General features: G+C 36.2%; 1 protein-coding gene across 1 annotated transcript; it reads right to left on the minus strand.

The window, feature by feature from the left end:
- Positions 1-2,384: 2,384 nt before the first annotated feature.
- Positions 2,385-16,717, minus strand: FANCB (Fanconi anemia, complementation group B). Its single transcript, XM_010012855.1, has 8 exons — positions 15,782-16,717; positions 14,707-14,859; positions 14,093-14,185; positions 9,358-9,486; positions 8,488-8,654; positions 5,887-6,323; positions 4,814-5,051; positions 2,385-2,805 (listed from the first exon to the last, which is right to left on the minus strand). The coding sequence occupies exons 1-8, from the start codon at positions 16,715-16,717 to the stop codon at positions 2,385-2,387; spliced, it is 2,574 nt and encodes an 857-aa protein (XP_010011157.1).
- Between the last annotated feature and the right edge of the window lie 4,443 nt (positions 16,718-21,160).

Here is a 21,160-nt window from a genome sequence, read left to right on the forward strand (position 1 = left end):
CAGCATAAAGCTTCCAAGTATTTCCAGCAGACCTTTTAGATTTTGGCACATAAAAATATCTCCCATGCATATGCAATACTTCTACCAATTGCATCACTACCACTCGAAAGTTGTGCCATGTCATTATTCATGACTAGTCATCTGAAGAACTACTCCCACGAATCTCAGAGCTGTTAGGAAAGCTTTCAGTGATCTCATCTAGTGATATGCAAACTAAGAATTCATGCTTCTGGAAAGACTCTTAGTAGGAATATGTTGTTGTATGTCTTACTACTCTATTCTAATAATTTCACTAATACACTTGGGTGATTTCACTGTTTGCTGCTTTTAAGTAGAAATTGAAAACTGGCAACTTCCGTCTTTGGCAAGCTCTCTTCATTTGTCCCACTCTATTAGTTCAATAAAGAGATGTGAACACAAGTCGAATTGTCTCTTTAAAGACATAAATATGAGGGTTAGTTACAACATGAGACCAGGCTGCTACAGTAGTGCTAATAAAAATCAGCTGTTGCACTGTTTACTGCTTTGTGTAAACTCCTTCAAGTGCCCTTAGCTGAATATTAGCTTTGTTGCTCTGAAAGTTTCTGCTCAGCTGGTTTACCAAGGTTTTGCCCTTAGCTGCAAGCTACTGAACTGCACTTCGAGATTTTTTTGCTTCATTTAAGTGTTTATAATCAGGAACTTTCCTCCGGAAATTCCAGTGACAACTGACTGCCAAGCCCTGACAATGAGCTCTTAAGCTTTGACTATGGGCTGAAGACAACTGCAGCTTATCAAAGAAAGTTGTGGGTTTTTTAAAAACAGTTCTTTCTCATCCAGTAAATACTGTTTCAAATACCCATGACAATTTCTTAAAGCATTCTAGACATATTAATGCAAAATTTCCTTTCTATGTAGCCCAAAGAGACATTAAATACTTAAGTATCTCAAAAGCCAGATTGCGTCACTAAATTGGTTTGAACTTATACAGCACAATGTTCTCTCATTTACTGTTTTTCTAGCTAGTGTTTTGCGTTTAGATGTGCACTGTTTTACTCCTGTTGCCAATATGAGAGGACATACTATATTGGAAAACATCATTCTAATGCTTCTAGAGGACATATATACAGATGTTGAACTTTCTGATGAAATGGCAGTGTTCCTTTGAGTCAATAAGTATCTTTGAAGTATCTTTTATTGCCAGAGTGCATGCTGCAGATGTTAAATTATTTAAAACTGTGTTTACAGGACAACCGAAAAGCAAAATATTGACCACTTTAGAAAAATGGTGACAAACACTAGGGATGTTTTGCTTACATAAAGCAGAGATAAAGGGAAGCAAATTACTGTGATTTGGGATTTTCGAAGTTTTCTGCCCCACACAAAGCTGAAAAATGGTGGGAAAAATGATTAAAAAGGAAGTACCTCAGCAAGCAATACCTGCAAGATCACAGGAAGTTCTCTTCTTGGATGCACAGGCAGTACCTTGTTCAAACCAGAGAAGGGAGGAATAATAGACAAAGAGTTGCCTATTATTTAAAATACTTGAGATAGGCCAAAACCACTGAGGAGCTCATATCTGCAGATAACCATTTATGACTTGGGGAAGGAGCAAATAAATCTTCTGACATTGAAGCTAGGTTAATGTCCAAGGAAGGACAGTTTCCTCCACGATTTACCAATAAGATTAGCCCTAGCACTAGATCCTAGGTGGGAACAGACCTCTCAAACCCGAAGGTGTTTTATTACAGAGTGAAACTTCATGAGTTCTTGAAATTTCATAAAAGACCTGGTCTGGTTCTCCAGCTCCAAAACTCCCTAATCGCTCAGATCTGAGGGCGGACTCTAAGAAGATGGGGCTGCAAGGTACAACCAGAGTTTTCTTCCTTAAGTAGTATCATTGCAAGTTATTTAAAAGGTTTGAAATATCATAAAGATAAGATGGCCCTTCTTTAAATTTGTCAAAACCAACAGTCAAATTATTAATTTTTGTTACTTAACTTTGATTGTTTCTATAGCTGTCTTAAGATTTCTTAAAAAAGCTGAAGTTCTACCTTCGTCAGTGGTCATCTTTCAAGTTTAAAAGGACTATTTTAAACTGTACATACTTATTTTTTTTCTCATACAATTCATTTGTGATTATTGAAATATGATTTTGGAATAGGAATTATCAGAAAATACTTTAAAAATAATATTTTCAAATTATGTAACAAAATAACAACTCAGCTACCTTTAATCTTAAATTCTTGCCAAACCAGCTACAAGTCATCAACCAAAATACCAGTATTTATGTGTAGAAATAACTGGGCTATACAATAAAAAGTACGTACCCATGAAAATATAAATATCATTTAATAGTGCAATTTTAACAAAATATTCTTCAAGATAAATTTAGTAAATAGTTTCTAGGACTTGCTCAGTCTCCACGCAATCATATCTGAATTGAGCTGAGCAGCCGCTATTTTCAAAGAAATTTCCTGGTAAAGGGCACCATTCATTGTCTGGTTCATACTCAGAACACTTTCTTTCCGTTCATCCTGAAGCTTTTTTCTGAATTGCTGAACCCCTTCCTCACTGTCCAGTAAAGAAGCCACAGGAGCACCACTGATTGTCTTGCCAGGCTCATTCCCCCATGTCAAACTGTTTTCAGCTTTGCTTTCTTTTGAGAAGAAAGAATTCCTCAAGGTGAGCATTTCTTTTTCCAAAGCCAGTGCTAACTGTTGAGTCAGTACACCTTTGCTTCCACATCTCAGGAGCTTTACATCACAGCTTGGTGGGAGAACTCTAATAAGGCTGTAAAGGCACTGGAACAAGACAGTCAGATTTCTGTAAAATAAGATGATGATGATGATCAGTATTATTATTATTGTTATTATTATTAGAGCTACCTTGTATCTTCAAAATTCTACCATGGAAAATAAAACAAAATTACTTAAAATGAAACATGGAAAAATGTATGCTGATTATGCTTTTAAGTATTATGTATACTCTACATACAGGAGTAAGCAAAGGTATTCTAATGGTACACTAGCCACCGTATGTCAAAAGAACTGACACTAAGCAAACCTCAAGAACATAACTATTCTATGCTAAAATACACGTGTGTGATTAGGGTTTCATGAGCATTACTTGTTTCTTTAAGCAGCAAGTCATTGTACATGAAGGCTACATATAATAACACAAAGGAAATGCATTGTTTAGTCTATATTTAGGGGCAGTAAAAAGTCACTTCTATTCATAGATTGTCATTATCAATGCACAGCATGGCTATTGAGTGGCCCACAGCTCATGTTATTTAAATGGTCATTATAGAGGGAAAGTTGCACTTAAAAATCAGACATTATTCAAATTATTAAGAAAGCAAGATAAAATAGTGCTTGTAGTCATCAGGAACCTACTCTCCTGAATACCAGTGTAGCATATATGACATAATGGCACAATCCTTATTCTAACAGGAATGTAGAGTTTGACCAAAGTCTTAATTCCAGTGTTTGCCATGATGTCTTTTGACGGAAAAAAAAAAATACCAGATAAAAACCCAACAAAACCAACCAAAAAAAAACCCCCAAAACAAAACAACAACCCACCAGAAAAACAACCCCCAAAACCCTACAAGCATCCTTAAGTAGCTAGATTTTTCATACACATCAGAAAGGCATTTTTCCTTAAACTACTTCTATTTCAATTTATTTATCTTGAACTTTCCACTACTTGTAACAGCTATTGTAGTTTATGTTAGCTCTGAAAGGCTGTGGAAAAAAAATAGTCTGTAGCTCCCACCAATCACAGAAATATCCCAGCTGGATAAAAGATTAATCCAAAGATGGGAAAAAAAGATAAAGAAAATACAATCATAGTTACACCATGAATATGCAGCTCACTATTAACGCTAAGTTGGACCAAAAGTGAATAGTATCAAGCAACATTTTAAAAGGAATCAAGTCTTTAGGCTTAAAATTTTACTGATTTCTTAAACAATTCAGCCTTTCCTCTTACATAAAAGATGGAAGTCAATTCCTACACTGAGTAAAAGATTCAAACTCATTATAAATTAGAAACTCTTAAAAGATATACCTTCTCTTTCTTTTATTTTTTACCTTAAAGTCTGAAGGACAGGCAACATTTGTCAGTACTTTAAAAGTACTTTTTATGTTTTGAGCCGTATCCAGCTAAATGATAAATCATGGCAGTATAACTAACTTATATAGCCTGCTTTAGGAAATTTTATAGACATATGTCCAAGAACCTACTTAAGAAAAGCAAATCACTGAGAATCTTCAAATTATTTCCTTTTCAAAATCATTGTAGATAGGAAATAAATACTTCAGAAAAACAACAAAATTGAACTGAATTTATGTTGCTGTACTAAACTCCAAAATGACATAGCAATAGATTAAAATATAACTTAAGGTTTGTTGTTGTTTGTTTAGGGTTTTTCTTACTTGTTTTTAATATTCTCTTAAGGTATTTTTTAAGATCAACACATACTGAAAAAAAATTATGTTATACTAAGAATAATGTAAGAAAAAAGGATATAAAATTCATGTACAGCGAAATGAACAGAAGAAATGGTACCAAGCAGATATTAATGGAGACTAGATTTATCTGTAATTCAATGTTATAGCCTAGACAAAATTAAACAATACAATTCATGTTCTGCCATAGTTCTGATTTGAAAACAATTCTGTTAGTGCTGGTGATTGTCATATCACCATATTGGAAGCCTATTGATTATGGTTTTGGTTGTTGTTTATGGTACCAGTAAGAAATACTGTAAAGATAAAAAAGTGTGTATGCAAGATGAATATACTCAAGACTTTTTAAGCAATTTTACCTGCAAAATAACGTTAGAAGCCCTTCAAATGGATTTTTCAGGGTCCATTTAAAAACTGTACCATACATAATTCCTGCTTTATGACAGAATATGTTGTCATGGCATTCCTTAAATGGTGTGCACTCCATTTCTCCCAGTAACCATGAATTTACTGGAGTCAATGTGCAATCAGAAGACACAATCTGAAAGGAGAATCTGACAGATACTGCAAGGACAGCAAGTATATCTTCCAAGGAACCTGCAAGAAAATACAATAACAAAATATTTGGCCTAAATATTTTGATCATGTTGCGTGCATTAGGATCTGCTTATGCAAAAAACTGAGTTCACAGCCCCACTTCTATGTAGTTTGCACCTGCATACAGGCTTTCTTTGGGAATTTTCTTCTCGCCTAAATTCTTATACCTACTTCTGTCAAGCAAATGAGCTAGCTGATTAACAGAGCCCCACCTATTTAATGAAAGCTCTGAAGATAAACGTCACCTTGCCAAAGATGACTATGAATAGCCTCCTGTGATAGTAAGATGACATGTTGGCTTTAGCCCATGATACAGCATTAAATTCATTACAAATGATCAAAAAGGTATTTCACTACATGAGCAGAAGCACAATTCAAAATCAATTAAATCAGGAATTCTAAAAGAAAGGAAAATAAATGACCTTAATAGACATGTAGATGAGGAAAAGTTTCAATTACTTTAGTATTATTTAAGAGGTAATACTACGTCAGAAAAAAACCCGTATTTTTTGGATGTAATCAATAGTTAAGTATCTTTCTATAGAAAAAAACCCACCGCCTTCAACAATCTGACTTATCTTCAGAATTAACCCTTCCAGATATATTTCAGTACCAATGTAAGCACAAAACCCTATGGAAATCACTGAACATTTTTTTCCATTTTGAAAAATGTTCTGTCTTGTATTCCACACAGCTTTTAATTCCCAACAGGTCTATACAGTTCATGTTTAAAGACAGAGATGTGATTACAACTTCAAAACTTAGCTTGGCATCACTTATAGTAAACAGAAGAATCAATCATATTTATGAATCCAAAATATATCAATCCATTTACCTGTACAGTAACTATTATCCTTTAGCATCTTTACTGAATATTTTCCATTAGAAACATCTTCCAGACTTAACGAAATTTTCCCACAGAGTACAGTAATCTTTTTGCTCTCCTGTAAACCATCAGTCTGATGTTTTTGTTTCTTCGCATGTAGAAGAACTATGCAACATACACGATGAAATGCCAGTAATGGTGAAAGGCTGGTAACAGCAATGACTGACTTTGCTTCATCCAGCTGAGGAAACTCTTTTTTCATATCATTCTTGCCATGCAAGTCCAGTTTCATCTTTTTTGGAGGAGGCTCAATTTGACAGGAGGAGACAGCCAATGCTGAGAAGGCTTTCTTCAGCTTAATGATTTTATTTCGACACTCGATAATTGGAGAAATCGAACAGAAGTTTTGATCCACCACTAAAGATAAACTGACGTCACTCAGTGACCTGTGAAAATCCATATAAAATGACTGTACGCCCTGTCTGTATTTTGCTTTCTGATAAATAAGCAGAACTTTACAGAAAAATATATATATATATGATCTGTGTGCATGTAGATATATATATATCTCTCAACATACATGCAGCCGTTTAAGACTACCACAAAATCCAATATCATTCCAGGTTAAGTCATAGATTGTGCAAAGAGTATAAGTGCTTCAAATTACTATTTCATCTAAGCTTAGTATAAAGATTTTCATAACATGGACTGAATTTTTTAAAAGGCTTCTAGGAGTTAGATGCCTCATTTCAACAGAAAGTATTTGGATGCCTAATTCACCCAGAAAACGTTGAAAATTCCACATTCCCCATGCAGATACTCTATGACATTTATAATTTATTTTTAAAGACTTGACTTTCTTTTCATAAAAAATTACAGAAAGTATCGACTCTGCCCTCTTTGAGGACTGAAACCTCTTCTGATGTTCTATGTTATTTTATAGATAGTCAAACAAAATTGAAGGTAAAAAGTAAAATAAAAAGTTTAAAATACTATTACCTTAAACATGCAGTAATTTCCTGAAATACGTGAAGTACTTTATTTATTCAACACAGGATTCTTTCAATGAAATGCTAATATTACTATTTCAGATCCTCTCTTAATGGATATTTTATTCTGTCAATCAGTTTAGTCTCAAGATGACATCTGAAAGTCTTATGAATATCTATTTTTCTTTAGGGAGAAGTATTGCCACCTCGTAATGCAATCTAAAGCTTCACTGCAATCTTGCATTATTAGGAAGCACAAAAATAATCAATAAAGACTAACAGTGTTGGGATGGGGAGAAAGCAAGCCCTTTTCCCTCAAAACATAGGTCTTCGTGAACAGTACTGAACTGGAGCCCAGCACACCTAGGTTCTGCTGCTAGCCTACCAGGAAGCCTTTGATAAATGACTTCATCTTCACAGATCTTTTCTCAACCATAAAAATGGGGGAGAGAGCAATATTGCTGCTGGTTTATAAGGAATAGTTCCAAATCTTCTGAGAATTTCTGAAGCTATACAGGAATGAAGTATTTCATTTTCAAAAACAAAGTCATCATCATCAAAGCTAAAAGAATATATACTGGAAAGGCAAAAACAATCTCTTGCCTCAGTGGCTCTTAACAGAAGCTGTCAGGAAGATGAGGTCAACTTTCTTGTAAAGTTATAGCAATCTGGCAGTTGAGAAATAATATACCCAGAGCTCCAGCAGAATGGCCAAAGGGCGTAACAGGTCAGCTCTCTCACCACCACTTGAATGATTTTCAGTGGCATCAGTAGTCTTTAAGCTTACCCTAACACAGTCTCAGCTACACTGCTTGTGCAGATATAGGTCAAAAGGTAAGTTCTAATTCCACCACAGTTTACATTACACAATGCACATTGTAAATTTATGTTTTAATGTAATCTTGTTTTTTTAAACTGTTCCAAATTAGTTCCCTCCCTGTAAGGGGGAAATGACATATGTAGTATTTACAACTAGAAGTGAGCAATTAAAATGAACAAAATAAATGAATACACTTAAAGACAATAATAAGAATAAACAAATAACTTTGAAGTTTTAAGTATTATATGGCTGATTGTTCCACATGTTACACAATACATAAGCTTAGCAAATATTTTATTTGAATGGATACCTGGCTGTAGCATACTTCAATTCAAAAGCTGAGTATTTATTAAGTTGATCAGTGAATTTAAAATGTTTTCTTTTGTGCTTCTTTAAGCAAATCACTCTTTAGGAGTGACAAGATATTAACAGTAAGGCATCAAGAGCTACACAGCTAAGACACAGCTTTATCCACACCACACACTGGTATCAGCATAGCTATGTCAACATAGACTATGAAGAAAACTCTTTTGTAAAAAGCCTCCAGTAATTATACAGTTAAACTGGCACAACTGATTTTTGCATGTACAATGTGTTGTGGTTTTTTTGCACAGTGCTGGAGAGGTACAAGCAGCAGCCACAATACTGATAAAGACACACTTGAAACATTTTACATACAGATGTTCAAAATGAGAAAGTTCAAAGCTCAAAAGTGCATTCTTGCTACTACACAGCTTATCCTGCAAATTCAGTTTCTGTAAAACTACCCAATGAAATTATGAGATAAATTTATATACTTACAAGTAAAATGATTCAGTTAGTTTTACTCCAACTACCAAGCTGTCACCAACAACACGCTGCCACAATTTCTCTATGAAGTGCTCTGGGGTTTTAGATGCCAACGATGTCTCTTTACTAAGAGAAGGAGGAGGATTTTCTACATCATCCCAGAGAGAGACAAGACCTTCCTTACAGAAAAACATTGGGTATTTTAGATAAAGTGGAGATATTATTTCTTTTTAAACTGCATTATTTCATGTTTACCACAAATGATTGCTGGAAGTGCTTTTAAGACACCTAAATGAAATCTATATAAACTACTTTATTCTTTACAATAGATTCAAAAGATAGAATTGCATTTTCTTAAAACACGATACCATGAAAAGCACAACTCATTCTCTCCTTGTAAACAAGACAAACTCCATTTTGAGTAAATTAGGGGGCTTCTTTTGAGCAACACATTAAGAGAACATTTTCCCAAGCTCCACCACCTTCTCAGCCCACGGTTCACTCTGTTCCCATTACAAAATCAATTTTGCTTACACATATCTATGACAGCTCACTTTTCCTAACATGTTCAGCCATAGATAGATATTCAATATCTAGGCAACTGTGCCAATTAAGACTGCACAATCCACCTCTATGTTAGATGTTACTCCTCCATGCAACTCAGTTGTCAGAAGGTATTGTGAAAATCAATTTCAAGTAAAGAAACCCAAATTTACTCTTATGTACATATGCTGACAGGTTAAGGTAATGAAGAAGACTTAAAAAGCAGATTAATGAGTTTTGATAGTGGCAATCCTACTGGTGAAAGTAACAAGTGGTTGAGGGAAGCACCCCCTAAAAATGGCTGGGCAGAATTCAGAATTCATCTCTTCTGCAATTTACCTCTTTTGCAGTTGGCAGGATATGGGTTCTTTCTTCAACAAGATCTATTAATGCTCTGCAAGATTCAAGAATAACCTTCTTTTTGAGTCTTAAATGCTGCTGTAGCTCTCGAACAGAGGTGTAACCAGCCTGCAAAAGATAAAAATTATCATTACGCTTACGCTTGGGTACTGCAAATAAGAACCAATATTGAAGCTACCAAGATATCTCTTCAGCTTTTCATTTTTATGCAATCAAGATCCAAAATATTAATCTGAGTATCTTGGCCTCTTGATATTAAACCTAAAGTTTAATATAAACTTTTAAGGTCAATTTTATTAAATTATGTATATATTCAGCCCTTTCATTATTATTCCTGCTTCTCTTTTCCATTGATATGAGTTTCAGTTTCTTCTCAAGAAGAAGATTGTATTGATTATTGGTCAACTAAATATATTGAAGAGTTGGCAGTTTTACAAACAGACCCAAAAAAACCAAACCCAAACAAAAAAATGAGAAAGCAGCATGCCAGCACCAGGTGCTTAGATTTTAAGAAAGCTCCTCAAAAGCTATTATCGGGAAAGCAAGATCCTGAGAAATCCTATGCTGCCAAGGAGGGAACAAAGCTCACCAATGGAATGCAAACCAAACTTCTCCCCCCCCCAAAAAAAACCCCAAACAAATAATCAGGATCAATCATAATTAACTGACAAGCCTGAATAAAGACCACTTCACGTAAGCAAACAGATGCTCTTTGTTCAAGCTGCAATGGTAAAGAGAATTTAGAGCAAGTAGCACTCATCATTGTAAGTTCTGTAAAAAATGTAATTTGCTACCTATCAAATCATGCACTGTAAATACAAGATTCCAAGAAATAATACAGTGCAAGACTTGAGAGACAAGAAAAGGGAGATTTAAGAACAAGGATGCTTTTACAATACCTTCCTAATCAAGGTCATCAGAATACCAAACTATCTACTTACTGCCATTGGTGAGCAACTCCTGAATAAATAACTGAGAATCAGAAAGGAAATGGACAATCACAGACTGAGAAACAGTCAAAACAGCCAAAGATTCACTGAGATATGCCTGCTGATCAATCTGACTTTTGCTAGCCCTTTTTCCTCACAAAATAACACAAGAAAAAGACCCAAAATCTACCACATGGCAAAACTGAGACTGGATAGTGCCCTACATCAGCTCCCCCTGGCACATCCTTTCTGCTATATGCCAAGATGTACTGTGCAACAAGCACCAATAGAAGTCACAATCTTCGCATGTGGAAACTAAGAAAATAAAACTAGATCACCTTAAAATAGAAAATATCAGCATAAAAATAAAGCAGTCTAGAGCCACGCACAATACAGCTGTAGTAAATCCAGCACCAACAGCAGAAGAGATAAATCACTGTCAAAAGCAAAGCAAATTAAAGCAGAGGCTTAGTAGTAAGCAGAACAGCCAAGTGCTTTGACATTGCATTTAAAGTTGCAACATTCATAAATAAATAAATAAATAAATATCCATGGATACAAAGCTAAAACTACTGAGCCAAGAACTGTGGCACTTCCAGAAAGCAAAGAAAATGGAAAGGAAGATTCACGATTGTTAAGCCTAAAAGATCTTGGGGAAAACAAAGGTAAAATGGAAAAAGTAAACAAAAAAGCCAGAGGGAAACATAATTCAGAAATCTACAGGCTGAAGCAGCTCATATGGTAAATAATTGGGTCTGTGTTTTTGAAGTGACTAAAATCCCTTATGAAAAAACACCAAAAAGAAAACAGGCCAATACAAAATAACAGATGCAAAAATACTTAAAACTTACACTAAAAATAATAATAAAAATCAAATCATAGAACATTTCTTAAATAACTTTCTACCCACCACTAAATCAGCATTATCAGAATGAAAACACAACAATCTGACAATGCAGCAATTCAATGCATTTGAATCACAATCCTTACTGTATCAGCAGTAAGGATTGAAAAACTACCTGACCCAAAATGGGCAAATCAAGTCAAAGGAAACAAGTTAATGATAGGAAAAAAAAAAATTTGGCGTTAGAGTCCATACACAACTGTTAAGTACTTGCAGGGAGAACAGGCCAGTGGACATAAAAAGACACTTCTGACTTAAACGCTATTTCTACCAGAACAACCAACCATGAGAAACCCTGTAACCTCTGCTGTTGTAATGTAACTGCAGTACTCTACCAAAGCAAGCAGTCTTCAGAGGATACTAAAACAAGTGTTAAAGAAAAAAAAAATCTTCAGAGGACAAAAGGCTGGATGCAGACATAGGACAATTAAAAAATGCACAGGCTGATATATTTTTAAATTTCCATACTGCAAAATGCAACTTACATGGATTACTGTATACAACTTAAATGCAACCTACTTATAATGCAGTGGACCATAATTCAGTCCTGCTGAAGTTCTCACATAGCTAGAAAACAGCTATGCAAATGTGAAAAAAGGGATGAGAAACAAATTATGAAAAAGGACTGTATCTGCTATTTCTTTTTGCCCTAAAAGATAAGATTCCATAGAGACTGTCAAAAAGTGTTTTGATTGCAAATTTCTGGAAGACCTGAATTTTGATGGTAAAGAAAGGCTAAATAACCTTTGGAAGCTAAGCAGGATTCATGCACTATTGCATCAAAATAATCATCCTTGAAATTCAATTATACATCAGATGACAAAAAAACAGCAAGAGTATTTCACTGTTCGGGGAAACATACAGAACAATGGAGATCTCTACAAGGCAGCAACAGTAAGGTCACAAAAGAGATATCTGCATATACTTTGAAATTCATCAGCATGACAGTAGCAAAGATTTACAGCATTAAAACATAAGAAGATTTTCAACTTGCTTACAATGCTTATATTAGCATGTGGCTTGAAAATTAGAGATCAAAAAGATCTCTAAACAAAGAAACAAACGAAAATCTTATGAAGGATTCTGTGTCTAAGAACTTTATTAGCAGATGCTTCGTGAAATCTCCAGCCAGTGGCTTGTTTTCAGCAGAACCAGTAGAATGCACAAACCAGACTTTTCATTTGATCTTAACACAGACTCACAGAACTGTACAGCTGAAAGCCAGTTGGTGTATTAAAAGAACAAAGTCTCAGAACATAGTTACACAGACTATACAGCTGGCAATGGCAAAAGTTCTTTACAACAGTGGAAGTAACCACAAATCAGAGACTAACTTCTGTGTTGTAGAGGAAGAAAATAATGTAATGAGTAGGGAAATAATGCAGCAGTTTTAAAACAAGTGATCACCTAAAAGAACCCAGAAACAATAAAAAAAAAAAAAAAAAATAGAAAATGGGGTGTTTGGAAGGAAGTTTGCATTTCTGCATGCAAAAGCCAATAGGCCTCCAACATGCAAACTGAGCAACTGTAAAAACGCAGGGTTGGAAGGGACCTCAAGAGGTCCCCAAAATTAAATCACCTTCTACTTTCTTACACCTTCCAGTTTCTGAAAAAATGTAAGGAAAATGAAAAATAAACCCAGAAACTACTATCCAGCGTTCTCCAAACAACAGCTTTTATCTTTTAGAATTTGTATATTATCTATCTAGACATCTTGTTTATAATTAGAGCTAAAAAACATCTTTTCTTTTTTAGACTTTCTGATACGTCATAGTCCTCCTTTTCTTCCAGTGATAAACTTCTGCTTGTTAATTTGCTTCATTTTTAAAGGCTGTAGATAAAACTGTCACAATATCCTATTTAAGATTTCACTAATTCTCAAATGACAGGAATAATTACCTCCTATCTCATATATAAGCACTGTTAGCAAACTAACAATGGCCCCACATCATTGACTCAATTTGAGATTTATGCTAACCTCTTAAAGTCGTTTGGGTTTGGGGTTTTTTTTGGTTTTTGCTGTTGTTTTTTTTTTGGGGGGGGGGGGGGGTGGGTGGTTTTTTTTTGTTTTTTTTTAATCAAGCTTTCTATTTTGTCAATTATTACCCATTTGGTATAGGCCACCAGAAAACACTGCAGAACATCTTTGAGAGTATGCTTGGTGTTTACTATCAGGACGAAAGGTAGAAAGAAAGGCAGGCAATGACATATTCCCATTGATCACTTAGACTCTGGCAAATTCCCCCCAGCTTGCTTTATAAATAATACTAATTAGAAGAAGGATACATTTTATCTTCACCTAGTGTACCTAGCAGAATTCTCCTTGCAAAATTATCCTTATGAAACTGCTAGTAACAGGAGGAAAACCATCAGCAGGTGGTGAAATAACCATGGTCACTAACTGAGGAAAAAGTAAAGGCCAATTTGATTGAAGTCTATGGACAAAGAAGCAGACCATAAAGCTCATTATTTTCAGGATTGACTGGCACTCTCATTGGCACTCACTGGGGATCTGGCTCTACGCTTTCTCAAAGTTTGTAATGTGGAACAAAAGTAGTAAATGTTCTGATTCTATTAAACTTATATTTAAATTTCTGTAAAATTATTGTTATGAAGCTTTGATAGGATAGCTTCAGCATAGTTGCAAAATTTTGATTAAAATTCAGTTAGGTCCTTCCAATTACACAAATGCATTTGTAACAACTGAGAGAACTCAAACGCAAACTATCATTGATTCAAGAACGGATACTTAACAATGTTGTCTTCTCCCTGAACCACTTCTCCAATAAAACCAGTATCATTAACCTCCCGCTTTAGCTAATAAAATGATACAGAAAAGTACCTTGGAGAAAATACAGAGGCAGAAATATCAAGCACAAACCTGTAATCGTGTTTCAAGGGCTTGGACAGTAAGCAAACCATTCTCTTGCAATCCTTCTGCAGCAGGAACATCATGTTTGTAATTAATTCCACTCTAAAAAAAAAAAAAAGAAACAAACTCCAGAATTAATTAAAAAAACAAAGGTGAGATATAGGTTATTACAAAGCACTATAAAAATCTAGGGAAAATAAAGAAAACCAGCAAAATCACAGTATGCATTTTACAAGAAAAATCTTACCTTCTCAATGCAATTAGAGTGTGATAGTACATAATGGAAAGAACCAATTATAAGAAGATAATTAACAAGCACCATGGCTTTAATTAAGAGTTCTTAGCCAAAAGGTAAGCATTGTAGCATACCTGTTACATATGTCAAGCATTTGCAACTGCATTAGTTCAATTTCCCAATATAGTTTGATGTTATCAAGGAAGTAAAATAATCTCTTCAGGTAAATTATTTTACATTTACAGCAGGGAATGTTGAATTCAAACTTCAGAGCATTTCACAACACACATCAAATTTTACTTTGCACCAATCCTTCAATGATTTTATGAGGTTTTGTTAATTTAGTAAGCACAGACTGAGTAGCTGAGAAACAGCAAGTTGAACTTACTGCATAGTTGACCCCTCCAAGATCCGTTATTTTGAATGTACTTAACACATCTGTACTGGAGCTATCCTTAAAAAGCAGTAACAGTTGCTCACTTCCAGACCCAACAAAATCATCCACCAGAACAGACTTCACTTTTTGCCATGTGGAAGCAACCTACGGTAGAAGAGGTTTTAAAATACGCATTTTTGAATAAATCTTCTATTTGAGATTTAATTTTGGTGAAGCATGCTTTTCATAAAGAGGTAGCCTGTTCAGGTGTGTGGAATACAGTAATGTTAAGAAGCTTCAAGCTTTTACTCCATCATTTAGAGCCTATGTAACTCTGGGAAAAATTAGCTACTATCAAGAACACAGAGAAGGCAACTTTTCAGTGTACTCAAACAGCTGAATAGCTGAATGCTGTAACATTTATTTAGAACCAATAATGTTTGCAGATGAGGTAATGACATGATAACCTTTGACATTCAAAAGTATCTTTGTTGCATTAAGCACTTAAATATATTTGAAAGGTAAAGACAAATTTGTACAATAACACTGTGGACTAGATAGGACTAAAGACATTTCCTGAGTTATGTAAGTCATCTTGGTAAGAGTATTACAAAAGCCTAACAGTTAACTTTATCTCTCCTGACTTTAGAAAACAAGAGAGGCCTCTTGTAATTTTCATGAAACAATACTTCTTATTACTAGGAACTGAGTCTCAAAAGGCTTTTAAATTGCAGCAAGAAGTTTATGCTCTGCAATAGTATCAGTTTACTTTCACTTTAACACAAATTATGCAGGCACACTCACAAGTATCTTATCAGGTTCTGATACTACGGAATTTTTCAATTAGAAACAGAAGCTTTGGCTCAGATTCATGAAATATATTATTAAATAATAGAATCCAGCAGTGAAAGCAAAATAATCTCATACTTTAGGCAAGCTATTTTAACAGAAACAAATAAAAAAAAAAAAGAGAAAAAATCTATAAAACTTAAAACATGCAGCTTTTCAGTTGCAGAAACTTCCAATAAAAGAATATATACAAATAAAGACACGGTAGTAAAAGGGAGCTGTTTAAAGCCACAAATACCTGTAAGCTGTCTCTCCTCTGTACAACACAGACATTTCCGGAGGCAAAAGACACAATAAATAGTACATCGTTGCTACTGGTTACAGCTGTTTTTACTGTACATGGTTTCTCGTAAGGAAGCTCACAAACACCTTTAGGGAGACCATCTTGGAACCAAATAAGCTGATTCTTGCGGGTTATTGCAACAAGTGATATTCGGAGCTGTTTTTTCAGTACCTCATTCTTGCAGACGTAGACAGAAGATACCACTCTGCTGTATGCATGAGGCATAAAGCATGTGCCAGTTAGCCTTTTTTGTGTTTCTATTGCATAGCCAAAGAACTCAGTACCCCAGATGGCTCTGTCTGATGTGGAAAACTCATCCTCTTCTTCACTGTCTGGCAGGCAAGCAGTTCTTATCCCTAAGACAACTGTGCCTTCATCCTCAATTTCACCTGTCCACACAACAGAAGAAAGATGAACAGGAGCACTTAGAACTGTGCAGGTGTCAGAAGAGATGTAGAACAGCTTGTTGGCATGCCTCCACAACACTGAAGGGCCAGTAAACAACCTGATGTCTTCTTTCAGCTCATAATCCAATTTAAAATTAAAGGACTGCTCAAATTGATTTGAGCTGTGAAGCAACAATAAAAGGTATTTGACAACGTTGTTCCGTTTTTTCTTTTTCATCAAAATGCAGGGAAGAATAATCCCTGTTCTGGAATCCATTGTGCAGCTACAACAAATTATTTCAATTTTTAAGTGACTGGCACGCATGCTGAATGCTCCGGAAGATTTCTGAACAAACAGCTTAGTGTCTCTGTTGAATGCCATTCTTCTGACACACAAGTTTGTTGTTTTATCAGCAGCTCCCTCCACATGTTCTGTCTTTGACAGCTGAAATAAAAGGACTTCACCATTGTAGGACAAGAATTGCTCTTGCTCACCTAGAAGCATCTTTACATATGTATATTCCTCTACAAGAGGATTGTATGCATCTCCATTTTTGTCAGGATTATTTCTCTCCAAAAAATTTAACTTATCTGAGTGTTTTCTATCTACAAAAATGAAGAGAGAAAAAAAAATATATCATTTTGGGAAAAGCAGAACAGATACTTAAGAATTAGAAAAATTATACATTGCAAAGCAATGACATAGACTAATTTAAGAACACGAGGCCAGTATGTGCTTTAATCTTGAAATGAAGTTAAGAAACTTTATACTGAGAGATTTAAGTAGCAGAAACAGAAACAATGCTCACAAGCTCAAATGGATAATCTGTAAAGCAGAGAGCATTTATAAGCAGCATGCTGGGTGCATCACCCACAAAGGGATGAGCACACCCAAATGTCACACAATTACAGTTTATATACTCTTACACTGTGATTGTGACTGCCTTTTCTCCACCTTTTCCAATGAGCGATTTGTATTTCCGATAACCTCAACCCTCCCCATCAAGTGCCTATTAAGGGGTCTCTGGTGGTCGTTGTGGAGGCAGACCCTGAGTCTTCCTCACAGCAAACTTTTGAACTTGATACTTAGCACATGTGCACAAGCCTTGCAATTATATAACATATATGATTCCATTGCAAACAAAGATAAGCAGATGTTCCTGTTCCAACCACAAGGTCCCTTGGTTGGGGCCCACACCCTGGACACCAAGCCTTACATACTTTCCGACAAACACCTATAGCTAACTCATACGCATAGCAAAACCATCTTCCTCAAAATCCCCCCTTTTTTTTTTGATTCTAGTTTTGTTATGAGTGTCATAGCCTTGCCACAGGGCTTTTAGTCTTTCCCATTTGTTCAAGAGATGCCTGGCATCACGTAGTGGATTCAGTTTAGGGTTTTCAACTACTGTAGCTTCAAACTTCATTTGCCCAATTATCCATTGGAGCTGCCGGCTCAAAATTGGAAGAAGACAGAGTAACAAAAAAAGTATTCCAATCAGGATAACTATCCCCATAATTACGCCTTTTAGTCCACTGAAATTCCATCATTTATAGTTCCACCATTTTTCTATTCCCAGATTAAAGCCGTTCCAGGTCTGAACCAGGACATGTGCAATTTTCTTCATCTCACTTACTAACATTTCTATGGCTTTTCCTTCATAGAATCATAGAATAGTTAGGGTTGGAAAGGACCGTAAGATCATCTAGTTCCAACCCCCCTGCCATGAGCAGGGACACCACACACTAAACTATGTTACCCAAGGCTCTGTCCAACCTGGCCTTGAACACTGCCAGGGTTGGAGCATTCACAACTTCCTTGGGCAACCCATTCCAGTGCCTCACCACCCTCACTATGAAGAACTTCTTCCTTATATCTAATCTAAACTTCCCCTGTTTAAGTTTAAAGCCATTACCCCTTGTCCTACCACTACAGTCCCTAACAAAGAGTCCCTCCCCAGCATCCTTATAGGCCCCCTTCAGATATTGGAAGGCTGCTATGAGGTCTCCAAGCAGTCTTCTCTTCTCCAGGCTGAACAGTCCCAACTTTCTCAGCCTATCTTCATATGGGAGGTGCTCCAGCCCCCTTATCATCCTCATGGCCCTCCTCTGGACTTGCTCCAACAGCTCCATGTCCTTTTTCTGTTGAGGACACCAGAACTGTACACAATACTCCAAGTGAGGCCTCACGAGAGCAGAGTAGAGGGGCAGGATCACCTCCTTTGACCTGCTGGTTGTCAAATTAAATTTTCCACAGACTCTGTTGCTAGCATGTAATCTGATGCTAATCTGTTCTGGTATATCACCATCCTCAGTTTACTGGTAATTTTCCCTACCTTAAGTAAGGCATCCCCCATAGCATTTGTGATGATCTCTACAACTGCTTGCAGTTGTATTATGAGGTTTAGCATATAGATAGGGGTCCTATATCCATATGAACTGTTTTCAAGCAAAGTGGCAGGCCCATAGTACTGGATTCTTCTTTCTGGCGGCCATTCATTATTCTTCCATTGTCTGATTGTAAAGCCCTTTTATGTCGAATTAGTTCTTCATATACTCAAACTCCAAAACATTCTCCTTGTGGTATAGGCAACAGGAAAAATCCTGAGCATATGGAACCCAGAGTGCAAGTCCCATACCATTTGCAGGGAAGCTCTGTATATGCATTTTTCCCACAGATCCAATATAACCCTTCAGGAGCCTCCCAGCTCCCATTTTGAGGCAGATCCAGGGTCCAATCTCTTCCTTTCTTAGTAAGATTCCGTATTTCTTCTCCCCAGGTATTACATTTTCCCATGGTGGTGTTCCATATCCATAGGATCCCACATACTAATTCCTCTACCTTTTGAGTAAAATTTGAGAGCTCCCATGCCCACTGCCAACAATATTTCCCTATTATATTTGTTTGGAGATTCCATTTGGCTAAGCGAATATACTTGAGTTTATTCCATATATCATCCTGGAATATAACTATTTCTTGGGATTCCCATGGCCATTGTTCACCCATATTGGTTCCTCCACAAACAAAACAGTTTGTTACATTTAAAGAATTTGCAATATTCTCGGCTAAGTTAACAAGCAAATTCTGGGCAATGGTCAGAATCTCAAATTTGGTGTCCGACTCTTGTAATTCTTGATAAAATGAATGAAATAACAGCTCATGCTCTTGTCTTTATAATTTGTGGTTTGTACTTTTATATGTAATACTGTTTCCAGATCTGACCCTGTTCCATAGATTTGGAGCCAAATAAGATAATTTGCTTTACTCCATTCATTATTCCAAGACTTTGGTTCCTTTATAGTAAGATTTACAGGGCTACGTTGATTTCTCCTACAACATAAGGGAGCTGTAATGTTCATTCTTTCAAATTTCACCCTCCATACTCCTTTATCTATTAGAGCTTGGGTAAATTTTCCTGGTTGGTAATCAGTGGTCCAGGTAACACAGGACCACTAATTACAATAATTCCAAGAGTTAGTACACCTAGTATCTGCCATTCTCACTCCCCATTTCCATGGTGAACAAATATATTTCCAATCATGGGAATAGGTTCTTACCCATTCCATGCTTCCACAACCTCCTACCATCGATTGCCTCGCAGGCATCAAATACCACACTTGCTGGTTTATCTAAGTCTTCTATTTTCTTTTGCCCCACTATGGTTCCATATTCTCCTCTGGCTCGTACCTCCAGATGGTATTCATTGGGATCTAATCAAGGATCAAAGCACACAGTTTTGTTACCAATACGGCAAATAGTATATGTAGTTTGTCCTTGTACACAAATTCCAGTAACATTACCTGGGCATTTACAATGTGTATGATACATTAGAGTTTGAGTCACCTGTTGTCCCATTCGGGTAGTCCACATACAAGTTGTGCAATTGTCTCTGGCACCTAGAGCACCAATGACAGATCTGCATAAGACTGTGAACACTAAGCATTGGGTGTCCATTTCTCCATCTCCTCGTGCCTATTGGGTTGCAGCCAACAGCTGAGTTCTTTAGATCTTCTTGGTGGCAGAGATGAACCCTTAGATCTTCTTGGTGGCAGAGATGAACCCTCAAGGTTAGTTAAACTAACAGGGGTTTTATCAGTAATTTTCGGAATTGTGTGTACTCGTGTACTCAAATCCAACGACGTAGGTGCCACAGAATCTGGTAGGGCCGGGTTTCTCCCTTATCTCTCTCTATATATATTTCCCTATGAGTTCAGCAGCAATAATATCTCCACCACTGACTCTTGGACAGCGGAGTATTATATCCACATCTTATACACCACAAGTCTAGAGTAGCTTGCAAACAAATTTCCTCTTGCTTTCTTGGTCCTAATATATACTTGTTACAATTACTGCATTTAGCAATTACATATAACCCACAGTTGCAGAAGGGACACGGCCAGTATCTTGCCGCAGCAGCCGTTGATAGATTAAGACTCTTCAAGGCTTTTGATTGGAGCTCCTCCCATAGACTATATAATACCATAAAACATTAAGTCTGTTGCTGGGTTAATTTAAATCTTGGATACATCCCTTGAATGTTCCACCCCTTGGGTTTCTCAGGGGGATGGACCAATTTAACCCAGGTGTGATGTGCCCACCCATACTGAGTTTGAATTGCCATTTCTGTGGTCAGTAGGACCTGATATGGTCCTTCCCATTTAGACATTAGTGGTTTGTCCTTCCAAGTTCTTACGAAGACCCAGTCTCCTACTTCAACATTATGTACCTTCATTTCTAGTTTTACCATTTGGAGTAATATCACTTTTTTATGTAATTCTTCTTTCAGTGATTTCAGAAACATATCACAGGATATACTTATCACCTATTTCCGATGTGGCTGCCAATTGTTTCTGATAATGTGGGTGAGGTATTCCGAATAATAATTCAAATAGGGAAACCCCTAAGTCTTTTTGGGGTGCTGTTCTAATTTGGAACAGCGCTAAAGGC

This window comes from Nestor notabilis, unplaced genomic scaffold (genome assembly GCF_000696875.1).
Source record: "Nestor notabilis isolate BGI_N333 unplaced genomic scaffold, ASM69687v1 scaffold4944, whole genome shotgun sequence".
NCBI classification, from domain to species: domain Eukaryota; kingdom Metazoa; phylum Chordata; class Aves; order Psittaciformes; family Psittacidae; genus Nestor; species Nestor notabilis.